Below are 21,656 nucleotides of genomic sequence, written 5' to 3' on the forward strand. Positions count from 1 at the left end.
GAAATTTAGACACAGGCAAGTACAAAAGGAACATTGTATAAGACAGGAGAAGACAGCCATTCACAAGCCAAGAAGAGAGGCCTCAGAACAAACCAACCCTGCCAAAACCGTGACCTCAGACTCACAGCCTCTAGAAGAGGGAAAAAATCAATTTCTGAGGTTTAAGCTACCCATCTGTGGAACATTGTTACAGCAGACCTGGCAAACTAATATACCCATTAAATTGGATATGAACAATCAGAGATATTTTGAAGGGGAGGGTGTTTTAAGGGGAGGGTGACTGAAAAGAAAGCCTAGATGATTTTCATGCATCCTCTACACATACTATTACTTGCCCCTGCATGTTTTACTCTATTTCATCCTCTAATAGATCATAAGTACTGTCTGGGCCTTCTTGTTTGTTTATGAGAACTTAACAGTAGAAACTGTCATCAGTAGGACATGGGTTTTTAGAAAGAGAAACGGATGGTGGAGGTCTTTCTCTAACTTTTTTTTTTTTTAAGATTTATTGAGAGAGAGAGACACAGAGAGAGAGAACACCAGCAAAGTTCAGGAGGGAGAGAGAGAGAATATTACACAAGCTCCACTCTGGGGAGGCTCTTTCCCAGGACCCTGAGATCATGATTTGAGCCAAAACCAGGAGTCAGAGGCCCTGGTATTTCTCTACCTTTATCTTATGATGCAAAATGCAGGGATGATACTGCTGTGGCCAAAACTGCTACGTGTCTCCCAGAATGTATTATCTTTCTCAAACAAAATCTACTCATCATTTTAGCAGAACACATCATCCACCCAGTTAGGACCCATCTTTTGCCATCTTCCCTGGAAGCTAAATATGATGATGTGACTAACTTCTGGTAATGAAAGATGGGTAAAATAATGCACGGAGCTTTCATAACACATCTTTAAGAGAAAGATGGTGCCCTCCACTTCCGGTTTTCCCTTCCTTTTGTGGGCTGGGAGGGAGGTGTGGTGGTGAGCAAGTTTTGCCATAAGAATGCTAATACCCAGAGGACTGCAGAGCAATGAAATAAAAGGGAACTACTTCTTGAGAGAATTTCCTAAAGTAAAACTACTTCCCCTATCCAAAACTATCTTAAATGAGATAGAAATAAATTGCTATCTTCTTGGAGCCATGATACTTTTTGCTTGTTTCTTACAGCAGCCTAGCCTGCATCTAAGTATATGACTGCAATTGGTTCAAACCAAACGATCACACACACAAAATATAATACTTATTTGGCTAATAAGGAAAGAAAATAAGGCGATTTAATTTTTAGACTGTACCCTCTGTACTTGTTACTAAAATACTCTCATGACGTATACAATCCTGAGCTAATAAATGCAATTCAATATCTTATCTCTACCAACAAATCTATGTGGAGAGGGAAGAAGAAGAAATCATTCACTACTATTTACTTGAAAAATATTTATATAACAACATTTTACATCTACTTGTCTTCAGAATCTACATACAGAAAATCAGCTTTCAGCTTTGGTGGAAATGTATAATTATAAAATTTACATAATGCAATTAAAATTTCCCAACTTTGGATAATTTAAATAGCTTTGTTGAATTAAAAATAAAGCACAGTTCTTTTTAACATCTCGCTGATACAGGCAAGTGTTCACTAATTAAAAAAAAAAAAACAATGGGGTAGAGTGCGGCTTTTTTTTTTTTTTTAAGGTCCGATGGCTCAGCAAAGTTTAACGTGAAAATACATTATTAATATAGGTTGTTTGCTTTATATCAATGCTCTTTCAAGTAATCTAGTAATGAATCAACTGGAAAAAAATATGAAGCTATGAGTGCACTGACCTTACAATTTAGCTGAGCAAAAATATTTGACTGGCTGTCAAGAGACAGAGCAAGAACTTAGCAGCTCGCATCAAAGGAAAGTCTAGACTCTTTAGCGGTAGAAATGACGGTGGCTACATGGACCCCTTGAGATTTCTTTTTTTTTTTTTTTAATTATGACATCAGCAATCTGATACTCTTGCAAGTCCTGTCCAGCCAAATCGTCTGCAGTCTCTACATCCCTGCCCTCGTCATAGTGATGGGGGCCGTGAGCAGTCTGCCTGATGCAGCTAGGGAACACTGAATCTCATCTTTGGATTCACTTTCCGACTAACGATGAATGTGCTTTTAAGGACTTACATTCATAACCTACCTAATGCTAAACAAGCTTTGGGGAGATTCTTGCTAAAGCTGCCCACTAGTTTTACCATGATTCAGAAATACACAGAATAAAGAGCTACTGATGAATTTCCGAGGAAAGGGAAAGCGAAGCGATATAATGCTTATATTTCCACTACTGTTGCACATTAATAGTTCCTTATAAACTCACATTACTGTGTGTTTCTTTGTATGTTAAAAATAACCTTCGGTGATATGGGTTTTACCTTTCCCCAGGCAACTTCAGAATCCAAATTACTAGGCATTCCTTCAACTGCTGATCTCTTCGTCAGTTCCGTATCTGTAGCTGCCAGCCATTCTGTCAGGGCATTCATTTCCTTTCTCATCTTACGGGACAATTTCAAGCATTTTTCCAACTGTTGCTTTCTTTCTGTCACCTGAAAAGAATGAGAATAAAATATAATTTAGTTTACCCCTTCAATTCAGGTTTAGGTATAGCCACTTAATAGGAACTCTAATATTTCTGTCATTTTAAAACAACCTTTTTCTTACATTTTAAAAATAATATTTTAGAAAAACCACATAGTCTCAGTACTAATGGTGAATAAACACAGTCTAGGAAAGATGAGATCCTTTCTCCAAAAACTGTGTCCTATATCAAGTAGGGGAAAAAAACTGTAATTATTTTCTTTAGTACAAATAAAAATAATTTACGGTCACATTTTTTAAATATAATGAATGATGTAAGTACAACTGAAGAAATGACAGATTTCTTTTAGAAAGCCTTGAGTCATCTGTGAAATGGATAGGCAAAGTTTACAATCCTCTATAGACAAATGAGGTTGCTCTTACTGGTAACAAATCAAAATGGAGAAAGAATATGGTTTCTCTCAAGAGGCAAAATTATTTCTGTAATACTTAAAATGGTCAATTTTATTGTCATTGTGTCTGTAAAATGTCTTGCTTCTGTGGAGAAACAATATGAAGAATAAGCCACTTCCCCTTTAAACACATTTTACCATCCAACGGGAGTAAAAAAAAAAAAATTCCAAAACAAAATTTTCACCCTTATTAATAGAAAAAATCATGGCCTGATTTTGTGTTCTAGTTCTCAATGTCCAGAACTGAAAACCTTCAAAATCAAATTCTTCCACATTCTCACATGGAGGATTAACAGCTTTGTACTTTTCCACCACCTCTCTAGATGGGCCTACAATTTGAACACAATGTGTTCAGGGTCTAGGTTGATTGGTTTAATAAAAGGCCCAGAAACTCTTCTGATCACTCTATCAATCTATCTGTCTATACACACACTATCACACTTGCAAACACACACACACACACACACACACACACACACACGAATATATAAGAATCCAGCCACATGGGGTGCCTGAGAGGCTCAGTGGGTTAAGCCTCTGCCTTAGGCTCAGGTCAGGATCTCAGGGTCCTGGGATCTAGCCCTGCATCAGGCTCTCTGCTCAGCAGGGAGCCTGCTTCCTCCTCTCTCTCTGCCTGCCTCTCTGCCTATTTGTGATCTCCGTCTGTCAAATAAATAAATAAAATCTTAAAAAAAAATCCAGCCATAAGCATGAAAAATGCCCAAGTAAGCATATCTTTAAAGAATTTAAAATGGTACAACCAAAATAAACACACTGAAACTTTGATATAAATTCCAAATACTCAAGAAAAATATTAGTTTCTTTAACAGAGGTGTCTGTACATTTAAAAAAAATGTCTAGTTGCTGAGGCTGCAAGTTCAGGTTTTTTTCTTTTTACAGATTTCACCCTTCAGGGAAGTAAAAACATCTGCCCTTTTGACTAAGACTTTTAGTTGTGTGTGGGAAAAATTTATATATACCTTACAAGTGTTTCCATGCATAGTTATTTTTTGCTCTGCACTATTGGTAGAAAAAGAATTCCAAATTCAATATTTCAAAGAAATCCTATCTTCCCAGAGCTAATGCATTATTGATTTTTATTTATTCTATTTTGTTTATATCCAGTTAAATAGGTTTTAATAAAACAGGAGACACTGCCATCTTAAGGAAGATTGAGTTTTATACTTTTGTGTGTGTGTGTGTGTGTGTGTGTGTGTGTGTGTGTGTGTGGAAAAGGGATATGTTTAAAAGAGTGCCACCTGCAGTACAATGCCTCAGCAGTCACTGGTTCATGGGAAAATGTATGTGAGGCGGCCAGGACTATTACTACTTACATATATTTCCATAAAAATCAGAGTACAGAGAAGCCACACAAGAAATTCAACTTTTATTCTTGGAACCATTAAGCTAAGTTGATACTAACAAATAAAATTAAATGTTGCTGAAGGTGCTTTAAAGATTTAGATGCAGACAATATTTTCTTAGAGAAGGAATACCTGACTTACAATATTTTATATATTTTCATTATTAATGTTTCTAAATCTTTATTTTAAAAATAAATCTTGCCCTACATTTTTTCCTGTATTCTGTCATGTTATTAAAGCAAAGCATGATTTCTTAGTCCTCTTTCATTTTGCTTTAATGATATTATTAAGCACTAAATGGCTAAATAAACAAACTTTCAAAAGTGCATTTTCAGGGTTAAATAGGGCTTTACATCTTCAGGAGAGTCATTCACTTTTTAAGTATAATTAACTTGGGGCACTAAGAGTCTTCTGACATCATTTTTATCGTTTTAAATTCAATGACTATTTCATGTAAAATTTACTCTTGCAAAGGCAAAGATTTTGTGCAAATTCTTCAAGACAAAAGGAAAATAAGGCCCAGACAATAGTTTATATTTGAAGAAACAAAGAAACTACATTTTTCCCCAAATATATATTTTCTTATTAAAAAGATATCTATTAATACATTCTTTTAGCATAAAGTCACAGAGGTCAAATTATAAACTCTTGAGTATAGGGAATAACTTTCTAGAAATTAACAAATTGTAGCATAAGGATTATTATTAAGATATTCTTCACTTGATGTTAAATATAGAACAAGTGGGACCTGTAACGGTCTATATATACTAGAGGAGATACCAAGTGGAGATACAACTTTGTCCTCTGTGATTATCTGTACCACAATGACAAATTTCTCCAGAAGGATTTAAGGGTCTTTTATTCCACAGGTAGCTTGGTGGACTATAGAAGCATGTGAAACGTGTTTTATTTCAAGATTATCCTCATGCTTTGCTACTTATTGTGTATCTGTGCTCCCTACTTTTTGATCCAATGAGAAATAAAATACTTTGCCACAACAAGACAGTAAGCTCTTTCAAGACATGTGAAATATAAATTTGAAGGTTTTTAAAATATAAAAATAAAGATTACCAACTAATAACAATAGTTATTTCCAGATTTCCATTTGAATCTCAAAGTTGACTTCCTCTCAGTGAAAAGAAAGTTGCAATTAGTAGTTTTAAGACTCAACCCAACAATCTGCTTATAGGGCGAGACGTTAGAAATCTGTGTCTACATGGCTACTTCACAAATACGGACACAAATTTACACTTGTGTCAAAGATGAAGTGACAATTTTCTCACTGATGTTATATTTAATAAAGTTGAGAACCTGAGCCTTTAAAATATACTCTGTTCTCATCATTGATCCCAGTAAAGCTCTTTCAGTCAGAATGAAATTAAAATATATGCATTTTTATTTTTTTCTGCTTTGATTCTTATTTAATTTTATTCATCCTTCCTCACTAAGCATTAGGAGAGTGAAACCATCCCCCAATACTCCTTATTAAAAGATACTTGCTTAAAGTACTTAAACTTGTATTTATTCACAAATGGCCATAAATGCCAGTACTATAGAGAAAACTTTATTTGTATAAGTTTAAGAAAATAAGCATGATATTTATTAATAACATACATACATCCCCTTAAATACCACATAATGTGTTGTTATCATGACTTTTTAATGAGAGAAATTATTATTTTACTACTATGTTAATACTTTAAATCTTAGATGAGCACCAAAAAATATTTTAGAAAGTTTAGAGTAATGTAAAATTATAGTATAGAAAAGTACAGGTCACTCTTTGATGTTGAAAATCCATGCCTTCATGACTACTGTATATAATTACTATTATTACTTTGAACCATCAGAGCTTAAATCTATGAGAACTATACAGAGAATATTTGATTTGGGGGAATTGAGATAACTATCCTAGCCATTCCACTGTTTTGGAAAGGGAATAGAAAGATGAAAACATCTTTAATTAACAGTGACATGGAATTGGCCATTGGACTCTATCAGGACAAAAATACAAAAACATAATCGTGGAACAATAGGACTCAACTGGCTATCCATTCTACGTTATTAGCCAAATGTGGTGGATTATGCAAGGCTTGCCACACAGGGAAATAACTTCTATGGAATGTGACAACTCTATTACACCTAATGTGGTCTATGTGGAATGTGTCAATGTCATTGTATCTAAATGTAAGTAAGTTCATTAGTTTATAAAAGGCTCTAGCCTTTAAGTCATCAAAGTTAATTTATACAATGAAAAGGCTAAGTTTAGAACAAAGAAACGCTTTTAGAATCATCTTATGGGCCAATAAAAATTTCCCTGAGCTGTATATATCTTTTAATGTAGATTGGAAAGAAGATCCTTATTGATTAATTTTTTGTTTCTTAATAAGAACTGCACATGGGAATCTATCTATCTCTATCTCTGACTATGCATAAATGTACATATATATCTATCTGTTGAGAAAAAAATAATTAAGTCTTTCATCATTACTGCCTCATGCTTTACCATTTCGAAGGAAAGTGTTAAGTAGCCCATGTCTGTGGTTCCAGTGCACACCTACCTTTGCTCCCAGCTCATTATAATGCAATTTCAAAGCCGTGACTCTTTCATCAAGCTCTTTAGGGTTTTCCGTCTGCTTCTTCTGTACAATCTGACGTCCAGTTTTTATTACCATTTCCACTTCAGACTTCACTTCACTAAGACTTTTATACAAGTTCTAAGTTCAAACATAAAATAAAACATAATAATCAGCCATAGTGTACAAATTACATTATAACAGTTAATAAAAAGAAAGAGAGGTAGAGATCACCTTAATTGCCATTCCATGTTTACAGTTTTAATGGAGTAGCATTTTGCAGCATAGTTGGTAGTTATTCTTACTAAAGTAAGTATACATCATGAGTATAGTTTTAAAATCCAAGTTGATAATGATTATTCTTAAAAATTAAATGATTCCTATTTTAAATGTTATATAATACTATAAAATTTACTCTTTCACCAGGTATTTATTGAGAGACTAGTACAGTAGATAGTAATGGATTCACTAGACAATCAGTGCTGGCCAAGACAGACGTATTCGGGGTGCCTGGGTGGCTCACTGGATTAAGCCTCTGCCTTTGGCTTAGGTCATGATCTCAGGGTCCTGGCATCAAGCCCTGCATCAGGCTCTCTGCTCAGAGGGGAGCCTGCTTCCCCCTCTCTCTCTGCCTGCCTCTCTGCCTACTTGTGATCTCTCTCTCTGTGTCAAATAAAAAAAAAAAAACACAAAAAAAACAAGACAGACCTAATCATTGCTGTTTTCACACATTTTACTGGGAATGAAACATCTAAATTTCTAGACCATAATTTCAACATATAGTAAGTCATATATAAGGAAGGAAGGTAATTTTAAACATTTATTTTTATTTTTATTTATTTATTTGACAGACAGATATATATATATATATATATATATATATATATATATATATATAACAGTTTACATTATACATTGTTGCTTTAACTTGTTCAGCGGTGATTGTGAACAATGACCTGTTTTATTGGTACTGAGAAATAAAGTTACTAGTAGGTAATTGCTTTTTCTTTGTAATTAGAACAAAACTTGGGTTTATTTTCTCTTCTCACTTTAAAATCAATGCCTAAAAACACTTTTTGTAAAGGCTGAGCAAATATCTTTTCATTAAAGCTACATACATAATTACTTCACCTTAATCCCTTCTTTGATGGTTGTTTTTTGTTAATATTCCTTTACCAATAATTTGGAGTTCTTGTCTGCGCTTTCTAGCTGATTTTTTTTTACTTAATTTTAATTTTATCTTAGAAATTACATATATATCTTGGTATGTAGAAACATTCAATCAGTAACTGTATGGAGGGAATCAACTGTGTCAATTTTGGAATCAGAGATATTTCCAAATAATTTACTCTTTAGACATTAAAAAAAAATTCCATGATTTACCCTTGTGTTGCAAGTTCAAAGTAGTGTTAGCCATTAACACCATGTCATTCAGTATGCACAGAAAGTATTTATCACTGAGGGAGCAAAATATCCTTTATATTTATTTGTATTCCTATAGGGAAGACATTTTTTAATTAAACAAAAATTTCTTGAAGGCAAAGGTAATGATTACAGTATATGCAATAGGGCATCTTTTTTTTTAAGATTTTTATTTATTTGACACAGAGAAATCACAAGTAGGCAGAGAGTCAGGCAGAGAGAGAAGGGGGAACCAGGCACCCTACTGAGCAGAGAGCCCGATGTGGGGCTTGATCCCAGGACCCTGAGACCATGACCTGAGCTGGAGGCAGAGGCTTTAACCCACTGAGCCACTCAGGTGCCCCTGCAATAGGGCATCTTAAGTAATTTAAAAATATATAAAAGTTGTAAAGAAAAGATATTCTTACAGAAGGACTACTTGAATTGCTCCTGGCATTTAAACCTGAACCAAACTGAGCATGAACTTGAAAAGGTTTCCCTGTAGAGTCAAGGCACAGTCACAACTGGTTGTAGGGAGGGTTGTTTTCACTTCATCTTTACTAGCAGACCAGTTTTCTGATGTACCATTAGAGACCTGTTCATAGAAGGGAACATCTGTCCCTTTTGGAATCTATTTAATCAAGACCATAGTATACTTGGGTCATTTTGCTTTCAATTATTTTTGCAAAATTTAAGAGAAGATATCTTCCTATAAATCCCTCATGTTGCTCATCTAATATCAGCTAATAAGTGTACATTATTATGTTCAAATTTTCTTTTTCAGGGTAAGAATATTTATAGTAACAATGTCACTAAAATGCAGCCTGTGTTATGAAGAAATGTCATTGCATAAAAGCAGTTCATAATTTCACAAAGAAAAATATATATATCTACAAATTTTTTTTTGTTAAAAGATACATTATCACTCATAATAATATGACTGAAATGCATCTAAAGAGCTTCTTTTACATTTATGTTATGGAGTAAATGAAGAAACAATACCTAAAAGACAAAGTACTAACTAGATAACATTTTTTACCCTTAAATTTAATAATATTCAGTGCTTTTATTTTATGTGAATTTCTACTCTTAGCCCATAGTAATCAAAGAATTATAATAACAGTTGTATTACTCTAGTAGATGCCCTCATAATATAGCCTTATGTTGTCAGAGGCATCATCTGATTTGGCACATTTCCAATAATTGCAACAAAGGACACAGCTCAACATCCCACAATCCTGTGAAGATTTATGCTACAGGCTAATCATATGCCCCCCATGCATTTTTATTCTGTCTTTGAGGTCTGGTCGCATTTCAGTATATACCTACCACTGACATTGAATGGAAAGATACTAGGGATTGGAGCAAGAGCCCCTGGATTGGAATTCTGCTTTTGCCCTTTGCCAGCTGTTTTGTCTTTAAATTGTCTCATTTAATCTGTGACCTAGAGAATTAGACATGACTTGTGTAGATCACTTGGCTTACTTGGTTTTCATTTCTGGAATGGTTTTTATTACAGTAGTTGTTACTGTTGCTGCTGTTTCCAGAACAATGTGTTTCTTTTTAGATTTTCCATTTAAAATACATACTCAAAGTACTATAAAAATTAAACAAAGGGACTTCCGCTTAAATTCTGCATAGTCCTTTGAGAACTACAGAGTCAAAAAAAGACACCTATAGAGGATGTATTCAAAGGCTACTGTTTCAGAAAAAGTTCTTGTCTCTCAATACACCTGTGCTAAATTTTGTTCTTAACCTTAAAAGGACATAGTAGCAATTATTACAGTTATCTGAAACAATCTTCTATTACAAAGGATCATCATCACATACCTCTTTTCTTTTTTCACAGACTGCTTAATAAGGAAAGTCAAGGAGTAGGTGTGTATTTGTCCCCAGAAATACATACCACACAGTGATTTAACTGTGACTGTACTACTTCCTGTTCCACACTCTTTGTTTCCAATGCAGGCAAGTGCATCTTCACTTCATCTAAAATCATCTTACTCTCCTGTAGACGCTGCTCAAAATTGGCTGGCTTCTGGAATAATCGAAACTTCATGGAAACATCTTGCAATTTTTTCTGTAAAGAAAAAACATAAGAAAGCACCCGTATAATTTCAAATTCCAAACAACAAGCAGTCATATTTTTGTTAACAAGTTTTTCTTTATTCCTGAAGATATACAAGATTAAAAAAAAGTAAAGCATTTTTTTTCTACTTGTCTAGCACAAAGAATGCATACATTTGGGAGAATTCAGTAGCTGTTCTTAATGTGATACTAAATAAAAGGTAATTTATTAAACTATTTTATCCTTAAGGTGCACTACCCCCCCAAATCTATATTATTTATATATCATATTTTTCAAATAATGTCCTTAATCCCAATTTTTCTAATAACCAAATTGTCTAATACATATTATGTTTTAATACCCAACTAAAACAATTTTCTTAGTTTACGCAAGTATATGTACCTGTGCCATATCAATTTGGGACAGTACCCTTTGGGCAGTCTCCTTCCCCTGGTTATGTTTCTTCATTTCTTCTAAACTGATCTCATGACTTGTCAAATCTGATTGGATTTTCTGTTGGGAGGAAAGCATTATTAGTCAACACGCTCTGCAGGTTATTGCAAAGAATAACTCACTTGCCAAGAAGACGAAATTCAGGAACTCTCTTAAAGCATTATTACAATGTAGCCTCCTTTAGAATGACAATAGTTCTTTTTTTTTTTTTTTTTTTACTTACCAAAAGTTACCAAAAGTGAAATAGCTTATTTCTCTCCTATTTGGGTTATGAAAAATAAATTATGCTTTTGAGTCAGTGATAATGCACAGATATTTCAGATATTTTGGGAAGGAAATATCTGTTTATATCTAATATGAAAGACTGATATTCTTTTATCTTTGAATTTACATTCAAATCTGACCAAAAACAATATATATACACACAGAGACACACACATACACATACAGACACAAACCTGAGCACACACACACACACACACACACACACACACACACACCTCAAACCTGTGACAGGATATGATATAATGAGAAAGTTCCATGGGGATAATATTCATTGTGATATTTCCTAAGTCATTCTGCACTATGTTTCAGTTAAATTTCAGGGAAATTATGGATTTAGAAAAGTGAATTTAAATCCTTTAACTGGCCTTGCCTTTTGTCTCTTGGATACTTAAGATATTCCTAAAGAGACTGATTTTTTTGAATCTTAAATAACTATAGAAATTGCTGTATTTTCTTTATTGAGTAGACATTTTTGATCAAGTTCTACTCAGAAGTGTGCTTGTATTTGACTTGTACACTTCTGACCCTGCTTCAGGAGTCAGTCAAATCATGTAGTGTGCAGAGACCAAAACAATAAATCCATTCACTTCTTTCTGCCACTTCCAGCAAAAATCAGCAAGTTGTCAAATTATTCTAATTTAAATATCAGTTGCTGTCAGATTATCACAAGTAAGTTAGGAAAGAAAAGGATTAACTTACACCAGAGTGCCCATAAAATTTTCTGGCAAAATAATTCATATAATACATATTAAAAGATTTATTTTATTTATTTATTTGACAGACAGAGATCGCAAGCAGGCAGAGAGGCAGGCAGAGAGAGAGGAGGAAGCAGGCTCCCCGCCGAGCAGAGAGCCCGATGTGGGGCTTGATCCCAGGACTCCAAGATCATGACCTGAGCAGAAGGCAGAGGCTTTAACCCACTGAGCCACCCAGGCGCCCCCATATAATACATATTAGTATAACCAAATTTATACCAACTGGAGTCAATTCCAGTACGTATTACTAGAAAATAACATCAGTTTGATTAGCAGTTAGTTACCACAGAGAACTACAATCCTGCAATGAGTAGTGTATATTATCCAAAGAAAATGCATTGAGTGATGAAGGAGATACTTAGTATACAAGGCTATAAATGTACACATATGCCTTAATATCATTCCTTAACATATTGATCCTAAAATTATAAAGACAAAGTAATGATGTTACTTAATTACAATTCTGACATAAAATAATTAAGAGCAAGGACTCATGCAAATACATACTATATATATATATATATATATATATATAGTACTGTATATCTATCTTCACTGGTTGAATTATTCCCTTGTATATAGGTATATGCTATTCTCCAGAAACCATGGAGTTTGGGGGCTATGGATCCCTGTAAGTGCATAATAAGGTTATTCATAAAGTTATAGATGATAAAGGATCTACAAAATTTAATGGAGGTATGTAGGACAGAGTAACACTTAACAAGGAAGTGAACAGATGTCATCAGAGAGGTGATGTTAAAGCAGAAATCTGAATAAATAGTAAGCATCACTGGCAGTAGCAGATGCTTTAGGGGGAGGAGTTATAATCTTGATATTTTAAGTGGAAAATGCTCACTCCCTCAAAAAGGTAAGTCAATACCAACAATGTCTGCCCCACATAAACCTAGCCACTCCCAAGTCATAGACAATTAAAACATGGACAATGCTTATGCCCGATTAGGTCCATCAGATTCTCTCTCAGAAATGACAGGACAAAGTCTGGCCAAGCTCTGTGGGTGATGAGAATCATCAGACTGTGCTCATGAAGTCCCCAGTTTACAGTGTCCATTGGGAATAGCAAAGGTCGATGACTAGAAAGAGAAGATAGAAGTAAATGGCAAAAAGAGAGATAAAAACAAAAATACTAATGGCTTTCAATCACAGGCTAAAGGAAATGGGGCATTTTCCAAAGATGTCTATAACAACAGTTCCCATACTATGTGCTCTTCTTACCATTCCCCCATTAAGAGGTGGAATTTCTTTACCTCTTCTAACTTAGGTTGGCCTTTTGATTGCCTTGACCAACATAAGAGGTCAAAAATAGTGTTTTGTCAGTTATGAGAAAAGCCCATAAGAGGACAAGCAGCTTCAACTTCCACCTTTTTGGAACACTGACTCTTAAGATTTTCCCTCTTGAAACCCAACTGGCATGGTCTGAGAAGCCCAAGTCACATAAAGAAGCGGTGGGTAAGTGATTTAGTGAACGATTCCAAGTGAGCTTTCAGCTACAATGAGTATCAATTCCTAGACATGATTGAGCCACCTTGGATGTCCAGTCCAGTTGAGCTTACATGCCACGGCAGAGCCGGCCAACAACTGCCTACAACTATGAGATACCAAGAGATAATAATAAATAGCTGGTGCAAGCGACCAAAACACAGGTTCTAGTCCATTCCTGAGACAAATTTTATTCTTGTCCTTAGCTTCCATGAGACATTCCTACATATGGATGACAAACTTCGTTCTTTCATTTTCGTTTTCACTTTAGTTAATCAAGTTGTGTTACTTCTGCTTCAGTGTTCTAAGTAGTATATTAAGCAAAGAGAAGTTCTAAAAATAGAAGCACTGGGCGCCTGGGTGGCTCAGTGGTTTAAGCCGCTGCCTTCGGCTCAGGTCATGATCTCAGGGTCCTGGGATCGAGTCCCGCATCGGGCTCTCTGCTCGGCAGGGAGCCTGCTTCCCTCTCACTCTCTCTGCCTGCCTCTCTGCCTGCTTGTGATCTCTCTCTGTCAAATAAATAAATAAAATCTTTAAAAAAATAAAAAATAAATAAAAATAGAAGCACTCCTGATTGAGGGAAAACAGGTACTCAGATGAGGTAATAAATGGTATGAAGAATTTGGGAGAACTGAAATCATAAGTAGAGAATGAATGCACAATGGCAGGAACATAAATGGAAAAGATGGTGGGAATGAGTTATTTAATAACCTCATGTCCTAAATGAAAAAACTCTAATTTTTCAATATGAAAAGAAACTTTAAAATTTTTAGTTTATCAGAATCACAGATAATAATAGTTTATCTATTTATCTATAATAGTTAATCTAATAAACCCATAATCTAGTAATTAAGGAAACCCATAATGAGAGAATGTGATTATAATTCAGTAATACTTTGAAATGAATTTGATTTTTTAATCACTATGTACACACATATATAGCTACATACATGAATACTTTTTTTTTAAAGCTGTGTGTACTTGTACAATTAGCATTTATTTTAGTGCACTCAAACATTAGAGGACCCTGATGAGGGCCAGGAGAGAGCCATGGAAAACAAGAATTTAAGGGATATGGAGAAGAAGGAAAGCACCAAAGAAAGAAAAGGAAGAGTCCAAGAGAAGGAGAAGCAGAACAGCCAGGGAAGAGAAAGGGTGCCACTTCAATCAAGTGATGTAAGAGTTTTAAAAATGAGGGAGAGATCAATAAAGTCAATTTTGAGACACGGCAAATGAGGCAAGTTCTAATAAGCGTACATTAGCTGGTCAATGAGCACTATAGCTAGAATACAGTCAGTGGTAAGAGCAGAACTTAGCTTTTCCAAGGATGAAGCTTAAAAACCAGGAAATCTTCATCAAAATACAGTTTAAATTATTTTATAAAGATTTTATTTATTTATTTGACAGAGAAAGAGAGATCACAAGTAGGCAGAGAGGCAGGCAGAGAGAGGGGGGAGGCAGACTCCCTGCTGAACAGAGAGCCTAATGCAGGGCTCGATCCCAGGACCCCAAGATCATGACCTGAGCCAAAGGCAGAGGCTTAACCCACTGAGCCACCCAGGTGCCCCCAGTTTAAATTATTTTTGAAGAATTTTTCTCTCTTCACATAATGTAATGTGGTCAATGAGACTCGAACACATATTAAGGCTATGTAAAAGGAGTCAGAGGATAAGAGAGATTTTTTTCTTTAAATAAGAAGATAATTGATTAGAAAAACCCTGTGGGAAGCAATAAGGAATGAAGAGCAAAGATCAACAAGCAGCAAAAAAATACTGACAGTAAGAGAGGTGCTAATTTTTCAGAAGCCAAAGGTAAGGCATAAAAATCATTTTTTATATAGAAAGGCAGAAAGGGCTCCTTACTTGATGCTTTGTGTAAATCAGAAAAGAAGACTGTTAAGAGGAATCTGAACTCAAATTTCAGGGCCCTGGGGGCTCCTGGGTGGCTCAGTTGGTTAAGCATCTGACTCTTGGGTTCGGCTCAGGACATGGTCTCAGGGTTGTGAGATGGACCCTCGCTGAGCCCAGCCTCAGGTTACTCATTCAGTGAGGAGCCTGCTTGAGATTCTTCCCCCACCCCAACCCTCCCCCTGCTCACATGCACGTGTGTGTACACTTCCTCTCTCTAAAATAAATAAATAAATAAATCTTTAAACTTCAGGGTTCTGGTTTACCACCTGAGCACCAACCCTTTCTGAAGCTCAATTTTCTCCTCTCTAAACTGAGGATGATGATGACAATCCAGTAATGAAGCACTATCAGTAGTCCTGGGAAAATTCTCCTGTTTGCAGTAGACAACTACACTGGCTTTGGTAAAAAGATCAGATGTATAGTGTATGTAAAAATACCAGTTCAAGTTTGCACAAATATTTACTTCCAAATTGTGTCATTATGTATTATTTATTTATAAGAAAGAGATTCTTTCTTAAAAAGAAGAGAGAGAAGAGGGTTGAGAAGGAGTCTAAAGAAAAGTGATGGAAGTTTCATAATCATTGTGGAAACTGGGGGTAGAAATTGATGAGAAAAAATGGGCGAGCCTGGTGGTAGGTGTTAAGGAGGGAACGCATTGCATGGAGCACTGGGTGAGGTGCATAAACAATGAATTTTGGAACACTGAAAAAAATAAAATTAAATTAAATTTAAAAAAAGAGATTGGTGAGGAAAAAAAAAATAAAAGATACTCAGAACAGAGTGCCTGAATTATGCATCTGCAATCATATCTATCTACATGTTTTTGAACATCTTCATTTGTCTAGTACTCAAGGTAGAGGAAAAATAATAGAGGAAAAATAAATTATACACATATTCATTTAACTTTTTATACTAAAAGGATAAGAGAAGAGCACTGAAGGAAATAATCCTCATCGTCATCACCACCAAAGCAGGTGTCTGTGTCAGCTTATCCAACAATTCGCATACATTCATTTAATCACCTAATCAAACTAAGATATAAGTTTATCATCCTTATTCACAAATGAGGGTATAAATGTTGACTTGTCCAAAGTAACATACGTAAGAAGTAGCAAACTCCATGTCCTCTGAACAACTATACTTTCTCTTAAATTATGATTCCAAAATAAATGTGTCCTCCACATGGAGATTGGTCAGACAAGACAGAAAATTCATCTCTTTTGTGCTTTAATAGTAATTAATTTATGAATTCAACTCAAAAAACCACTTCTGCATCTACTAGTCAATTCCATATAGTGAGAACAAAACTACTGCCCTATTCTTAAGGATCTTTTGTTCTAGGAAGATAGAATATAGACATATAAATTAAACTAGAATTAAAAAGAAGAAATACATGTAATATAATAAAAAACATGCTATATGATAAAAGAGAAGGGGCACAGTCATTTCTGCTATAGAATATGGTAAACTTTAAACAAATTGTCATAATTTAAATTACATATGGCTGAGAAGGGGTTTCAGAGCAGTAGAGAATAAGAAAATGGATTCTCATTCCAGGCTATGAGAACCATGCTAGCAAAGATTCGGTTTGGAATATGCAGAGAGTGTATCCTCTGTTTCAGGGAAGGAAAAACCAGATGTTGTTAGAGTAAGAATTACTTTGGCGGGGGGAACTGGTGTGAAGCTACTGAACCTTAAGTTGCAGGGACCCTCCCTTACGAAAGACTTCTACAACTCAACATTTAATTTTCTATTTCTCATTGGGTTTTTTTTTTTTTTTTTTTTTTTTTTTTTTTTGTAATTTAAAGACTGCCCCCACAAAGCTGCCTCTCGTAGCCTGGCATTACAAAATAAAGCCAAGATAACTTAAGTGATTACTGAAACACAGGTCTTCTGATGATGATTTACACAAAGCATCAAGTAATTCCACACATTACTCATAAACAACAAGAATGACAATGACTTACAAAAACACAACCCAAAACTGAACCTGTATTTGTAACCAGGATATGTGAAGGACAATGTAATATATGAAAGGGAAGTTTGGCAATTTAGAATTCAATGCAAAGCATTACATGGACTTTGAAATATTCATATTTATATCAAGCTTTTAGACAGTGTTGAGAGGCTGAGTGTCTATACTCTTAGAACGATTACCACTATCAAAATCATTAAAAGGGAAAAATTGGTTTTGAACATCACAGAAAACTGGAATTTTATTATAATTTACAGGCAGCATTTATAGAAAAATTCTCACATCTATTAGTACTGTTCTAATATGATTAGAGATCTAAATTTCTTTATAAATTAAGATTATATGTGGAAAAAAGCCCTGTGAGTAAATACATTTTGGAAATTAAGGATAAACATGTGTCTGTTATGAACATCTCAGAATATTTCACTTACCAATATACACTGTGATATCAAGAGGAATAATTCTTTGCTCAAATTACCCTTTTGCTTTCTCTCTCTCTTGCACTCACTCTTAAAAAAAGAGGGGAAAAAAAGGTGGGGATACCTGAGTGGCTCAGTCTGTTAACTGTCTGACTCTCGGTTTCAGCTCAGGCCACGGTCTCAGGGTCCAGAGATCGAGCCCTGTGTTAGGCTCTGCACTGAATGTGGAGCCTGCTTAAGAGTCTATCTCTACCTCTCCCTCTGTCTCTCCCCCTAGCTCATCTGTGTGTGTGTGTGTGATGCTCTCTCATTGTCTCTCTCTAAAGAAAATAAAAATAAAGATTATGCTTTTGCTTTTTTTGTCAGAATACATCACATAAGTAGATTTGGGAAAATCTATCTAACACAATTAATTCATTCAGTAACAAGAATTCAATTACTAAAAATATAAGACAAAAATGGATATATATTTCCAATCAATTGTAATTTGAGAAGATTTCATAACAGGCATCATACTTTTATTTAGTGAACATCTTCACAAATTAATTCCACAATTCTTACTTTCAACTGATAATTCATTTTTAGTTTGTACTTAGGACATCAATCACCACCTACTTTATTTAACCTCATCAGATTATTATTCTGGAACCACATAATTAAAAATTGTTTATTATTATTCTGGAACCACATAATTAAAAATTGTTTATCACTTTAGGGCAAGTCTGCAGTGAAAGAGGTAAGTCATGTGCTTAAATAACAGAGTATTATGGAAACTTTCAGGCAGACTGGACAATCTCCTATTTTAAAATTCTTCTAATAAAATACACACACACACACACACACACACACACTATATCATCTTTCTTGACATTATGGTCAGACAATGAAAAAATAACTGTAGAAGAAAACACTGAAAACACAAGATTTAATTCAAAGAAAAAGGATTTCCATACATGGCTACCAGATCTGTAAGATCTAAAGATGTAAAAGCTCAATCAGTGAAGTGTCTGCCTTCCACTCAGGTCATGATCCCTAGATCTTGAGATGGAGCCCCACATCTGGCTCCCTGCTCAGTGGGGAATCTGTTTCTCCCTCTTCCTCTGCCCTTCCTCCCTGCTTGTGCCCTCTATCTCTCTTTGTCCAAATAAATAAAATCTTTTTTTAAAAAAGATGTAAAAGCTGTATAATTTGAGTTCTATTTTCATCCAAGATAATACATCTACCAGGATATGGGTGAGAACTGTTTGAAGAAAACAAATGAACTGATCTTGTGGAGTTGTAAGCCTGGATTTATATAAAATCAGTGATTTCCAACAAAAACAAAATGAAAGGAAAGGAAGTAGCAGATCAGGGCTACTGATTTAGAACACCCACGTACACTGTATTAGGAGTTCTCAGGATCACTAGATTATTTTTTCTTCATAAAGTTATATAAAGCAAATTATGACATCATGTCATTCCCAAGAAAAGACATGTAACAACACCGCATTTATGTTTATAACTAGCACTATACACAGAAAGTAGGAAACAACAATGGAAATAGAAATAACCATTTTTCCATGAAAGATGGTAAAGGGCAAATTACACAGCTAAAAATTAATCAAACTTTAAGGACATTTCCAATATAGCACTTAACCATTAACTGAGAAGAGAGCAGGACTTTTCACCATGATTTACCTCATCAGACCATTCTCATGTATCAAATTAATGACAATATGGCAAGCAAATTGAAGCTGTAGCTGTTGAAAGTATTTAATGGAATAAAGGACACTTTCTATCAAATGATTGTTGGAGCTTTTGTGATGTCAAATAAAGAAAATGATTCCAGAGAAAATAACTAAAACATTTCAGAAAGAAAAAAATATTAGAAGATGTCATGTCGAGACAATTAATGAAGAAATGTAACACTATTAGATTACTCATTTTAAAACAAATCACAATTCTGAAATTGCACATTCGAGAAGAGGAAATGGCCACATATAATATGGACTCACAAAATTAAAGGAAGAAAGTATACTAAAGGATCCTGGATTATTTCTACTTTTAAAACAACTGGGGATATGAAAAAAGTGGACTAATTATGATAGTGGGCAAAGAATTTTGAGAAGTTTTAGAATATACATTTGAATATTTCAATAAGTACAAAAGAAAGAAGAAATTCACACTGTTTTTTTTTTATTACTGTTTGTAGAAAGATCCTATAAGTTAGTTAGACAAGATAGAAAGCATGTTACCTATAAATTGAGCTTTATCAGATGGAGAAGTTTTCACTTTTCTCAGAAATATGCAACAGGCCAAATAGCTTGTTGTATTATAACAACTTAATTAGAGGCTGTTTTCAGGTCTGTGAAGCACTTTGGAAACCCGTACATATTTAATAAGCTAAATACATACATAAATGTAATCGTGTGTGTGTGTGTGTGTATACACACATATACATATACATGTGTGTGCAAGTTTATGCCATAATGGCAAACATTTTAGTATCACCAAAATAAACTTAGCTTCTAACTTAGTTCAATTATAAGTACTTTGGTGGAGCTTTGTGTTAAGAAATTTAAGAAGTTAGCTGATGACCATCTTCTTCTGTCCCCCTCCTACTACTCTAATAGTAAATTTGGGGACAGAACCTTTTAAAACCAAAAATGTGAATACTGAGGAATTATTATTCCTTGTAATACATCTCAAAAATGATGCTACTCATCGTTACAGTGGGATAATGATGGTAATGATAACAGAACAGTCCATTATAAATCTACATTTTCAAGCAATTATGATTACTTTTCAAACTAGGTAAGTGCAGAGACAGAACTTTGGGAGAAATTTGAATACTGCATAGAAATTTGAGGAAGGGGGCACCTGGGTGGCTCAGTGGGTTAAAGCCTCTGCCTTCAGCTCAGGTCATGATCCCAGGGTCCTGGGATCAAGCCCCGCATCTGGCTCTCTGCTCAGCGGGGGGCCTGCTTCCTCCTCTCTCTGCCTGCCTCTCTGCCTACCTGTGATCTCTGTCTGTCAAATAAATAAATAAAATCTTAAAAAAAAAGAAATTTGAGGAAGTGTAGTGGCTACAGGTTAATTTTTTGCTTGATAAAGAGCTAATTATCAAAGTGGGGAAAACAGATCTGAGGTAAAGTTCCAGCTTCAGTGAAAAATGCTTTAGAAATGGAATTCATTAAATATATCTCACTATGAACAAATGAAACATTATAATATTACTATGTAAGGTCTTACAGTGGACCCCAGGATGGTCAATGATAAATAGCCACCATTTAAGTTAATTCCACGTTATTTAACAAAATACTTCACATTTCACCCTTGACTATGTATTTTTTTTAAGATTTTTTTTTTTTTTTTGACAGACAGAGATCACAAGTAGGTAGAGAGGCAGGTGGAGAGAAAGGAAGGGAAGCAGGCTCCCTGCTGAGCAGAGAACCTGCAGGGCTCGATCCCAGGACCCTGGGATCATGACCTGAGCCGAAGGCAGAGGCCTTTAACCCATTGAGCCACCCAGGCGCCCCCACCCTTGACTATGTATTTAAACAATGGACTAAAAAAGTTGATGGTAATCTGAATTTATTTTTTAAAAGATTTTATTTATTTATTTATTTATTTGGGAGACATAACAAGTGAGAGAGAGCATGAGCAAGGGAGGAGCAGACAAAGAGGGATGGGACAAACAGACTCCCCACTGAGCAGGGACCCTGAGGGAGGCTCAATCCCAAGACTTTGGGATCATGACCTGAGCCGAAGCAGACACTTAACCGACTAAGCCAACCAGGTGCTGCCCCTGAAAATGCTTTTTAATATACTATCTGAGATATTCTTTATTACATAGTCTCTTTTAAAATCAGCTTTATCAAGGTATAGTTTATCTACCATATAATTCAATAAATGCACAATTCAAGAAATTTTAGTAAATTTACAGTTGCACAACC

The 21,656-nt window shown here is 34.9% G+C and overlaps 1 protein-coding gene across 2 annotated transcripts in view; it reads right to left on the minus strand.

The window, feature by feature from the left end:
• DMD (dystrophin) overlaps positions 1–21,656 on the minus strand; it is a 2,068,501-nt gene that overhangs the window by 1,243,028 nt on the left and 803,817 nt on the right. For both annotated transcript variants that reach the window (XM_080795194.1, XM_080795193.1), the window contains exons 31-34: positions 10,830–10,940; positions 10,266–10,439; positions 6,944–7,099; positions 2,404–2,574 (exon numbers count right to left, since the gene is read on the minus strand). In XM_080795194.1, the coding sequence (XP_080651320.1) occupies positions 2,404–2,574; positions 6,944–7,099; positions 10,266–10,439; positions 10,830–10,940 (612 nt within the window). The remainder of the gene's footprint in view (positions 1–2,403; positions 2,575–6,943; positions 7,100–10,265; positions 10,440–10,829; positions 10,941–21,656) is intronic.

The sequence above is a fragment of the Martes martes genome (assembly GCF_963455335.1).
Source record: "Martes martes genome assembly, chromosome: X".
Lineage (NCBI taxonomy): Eukaryota > Metazoa > Chordata > Mammalia > Carnivora > Mustelidae > Martes > Martes martes.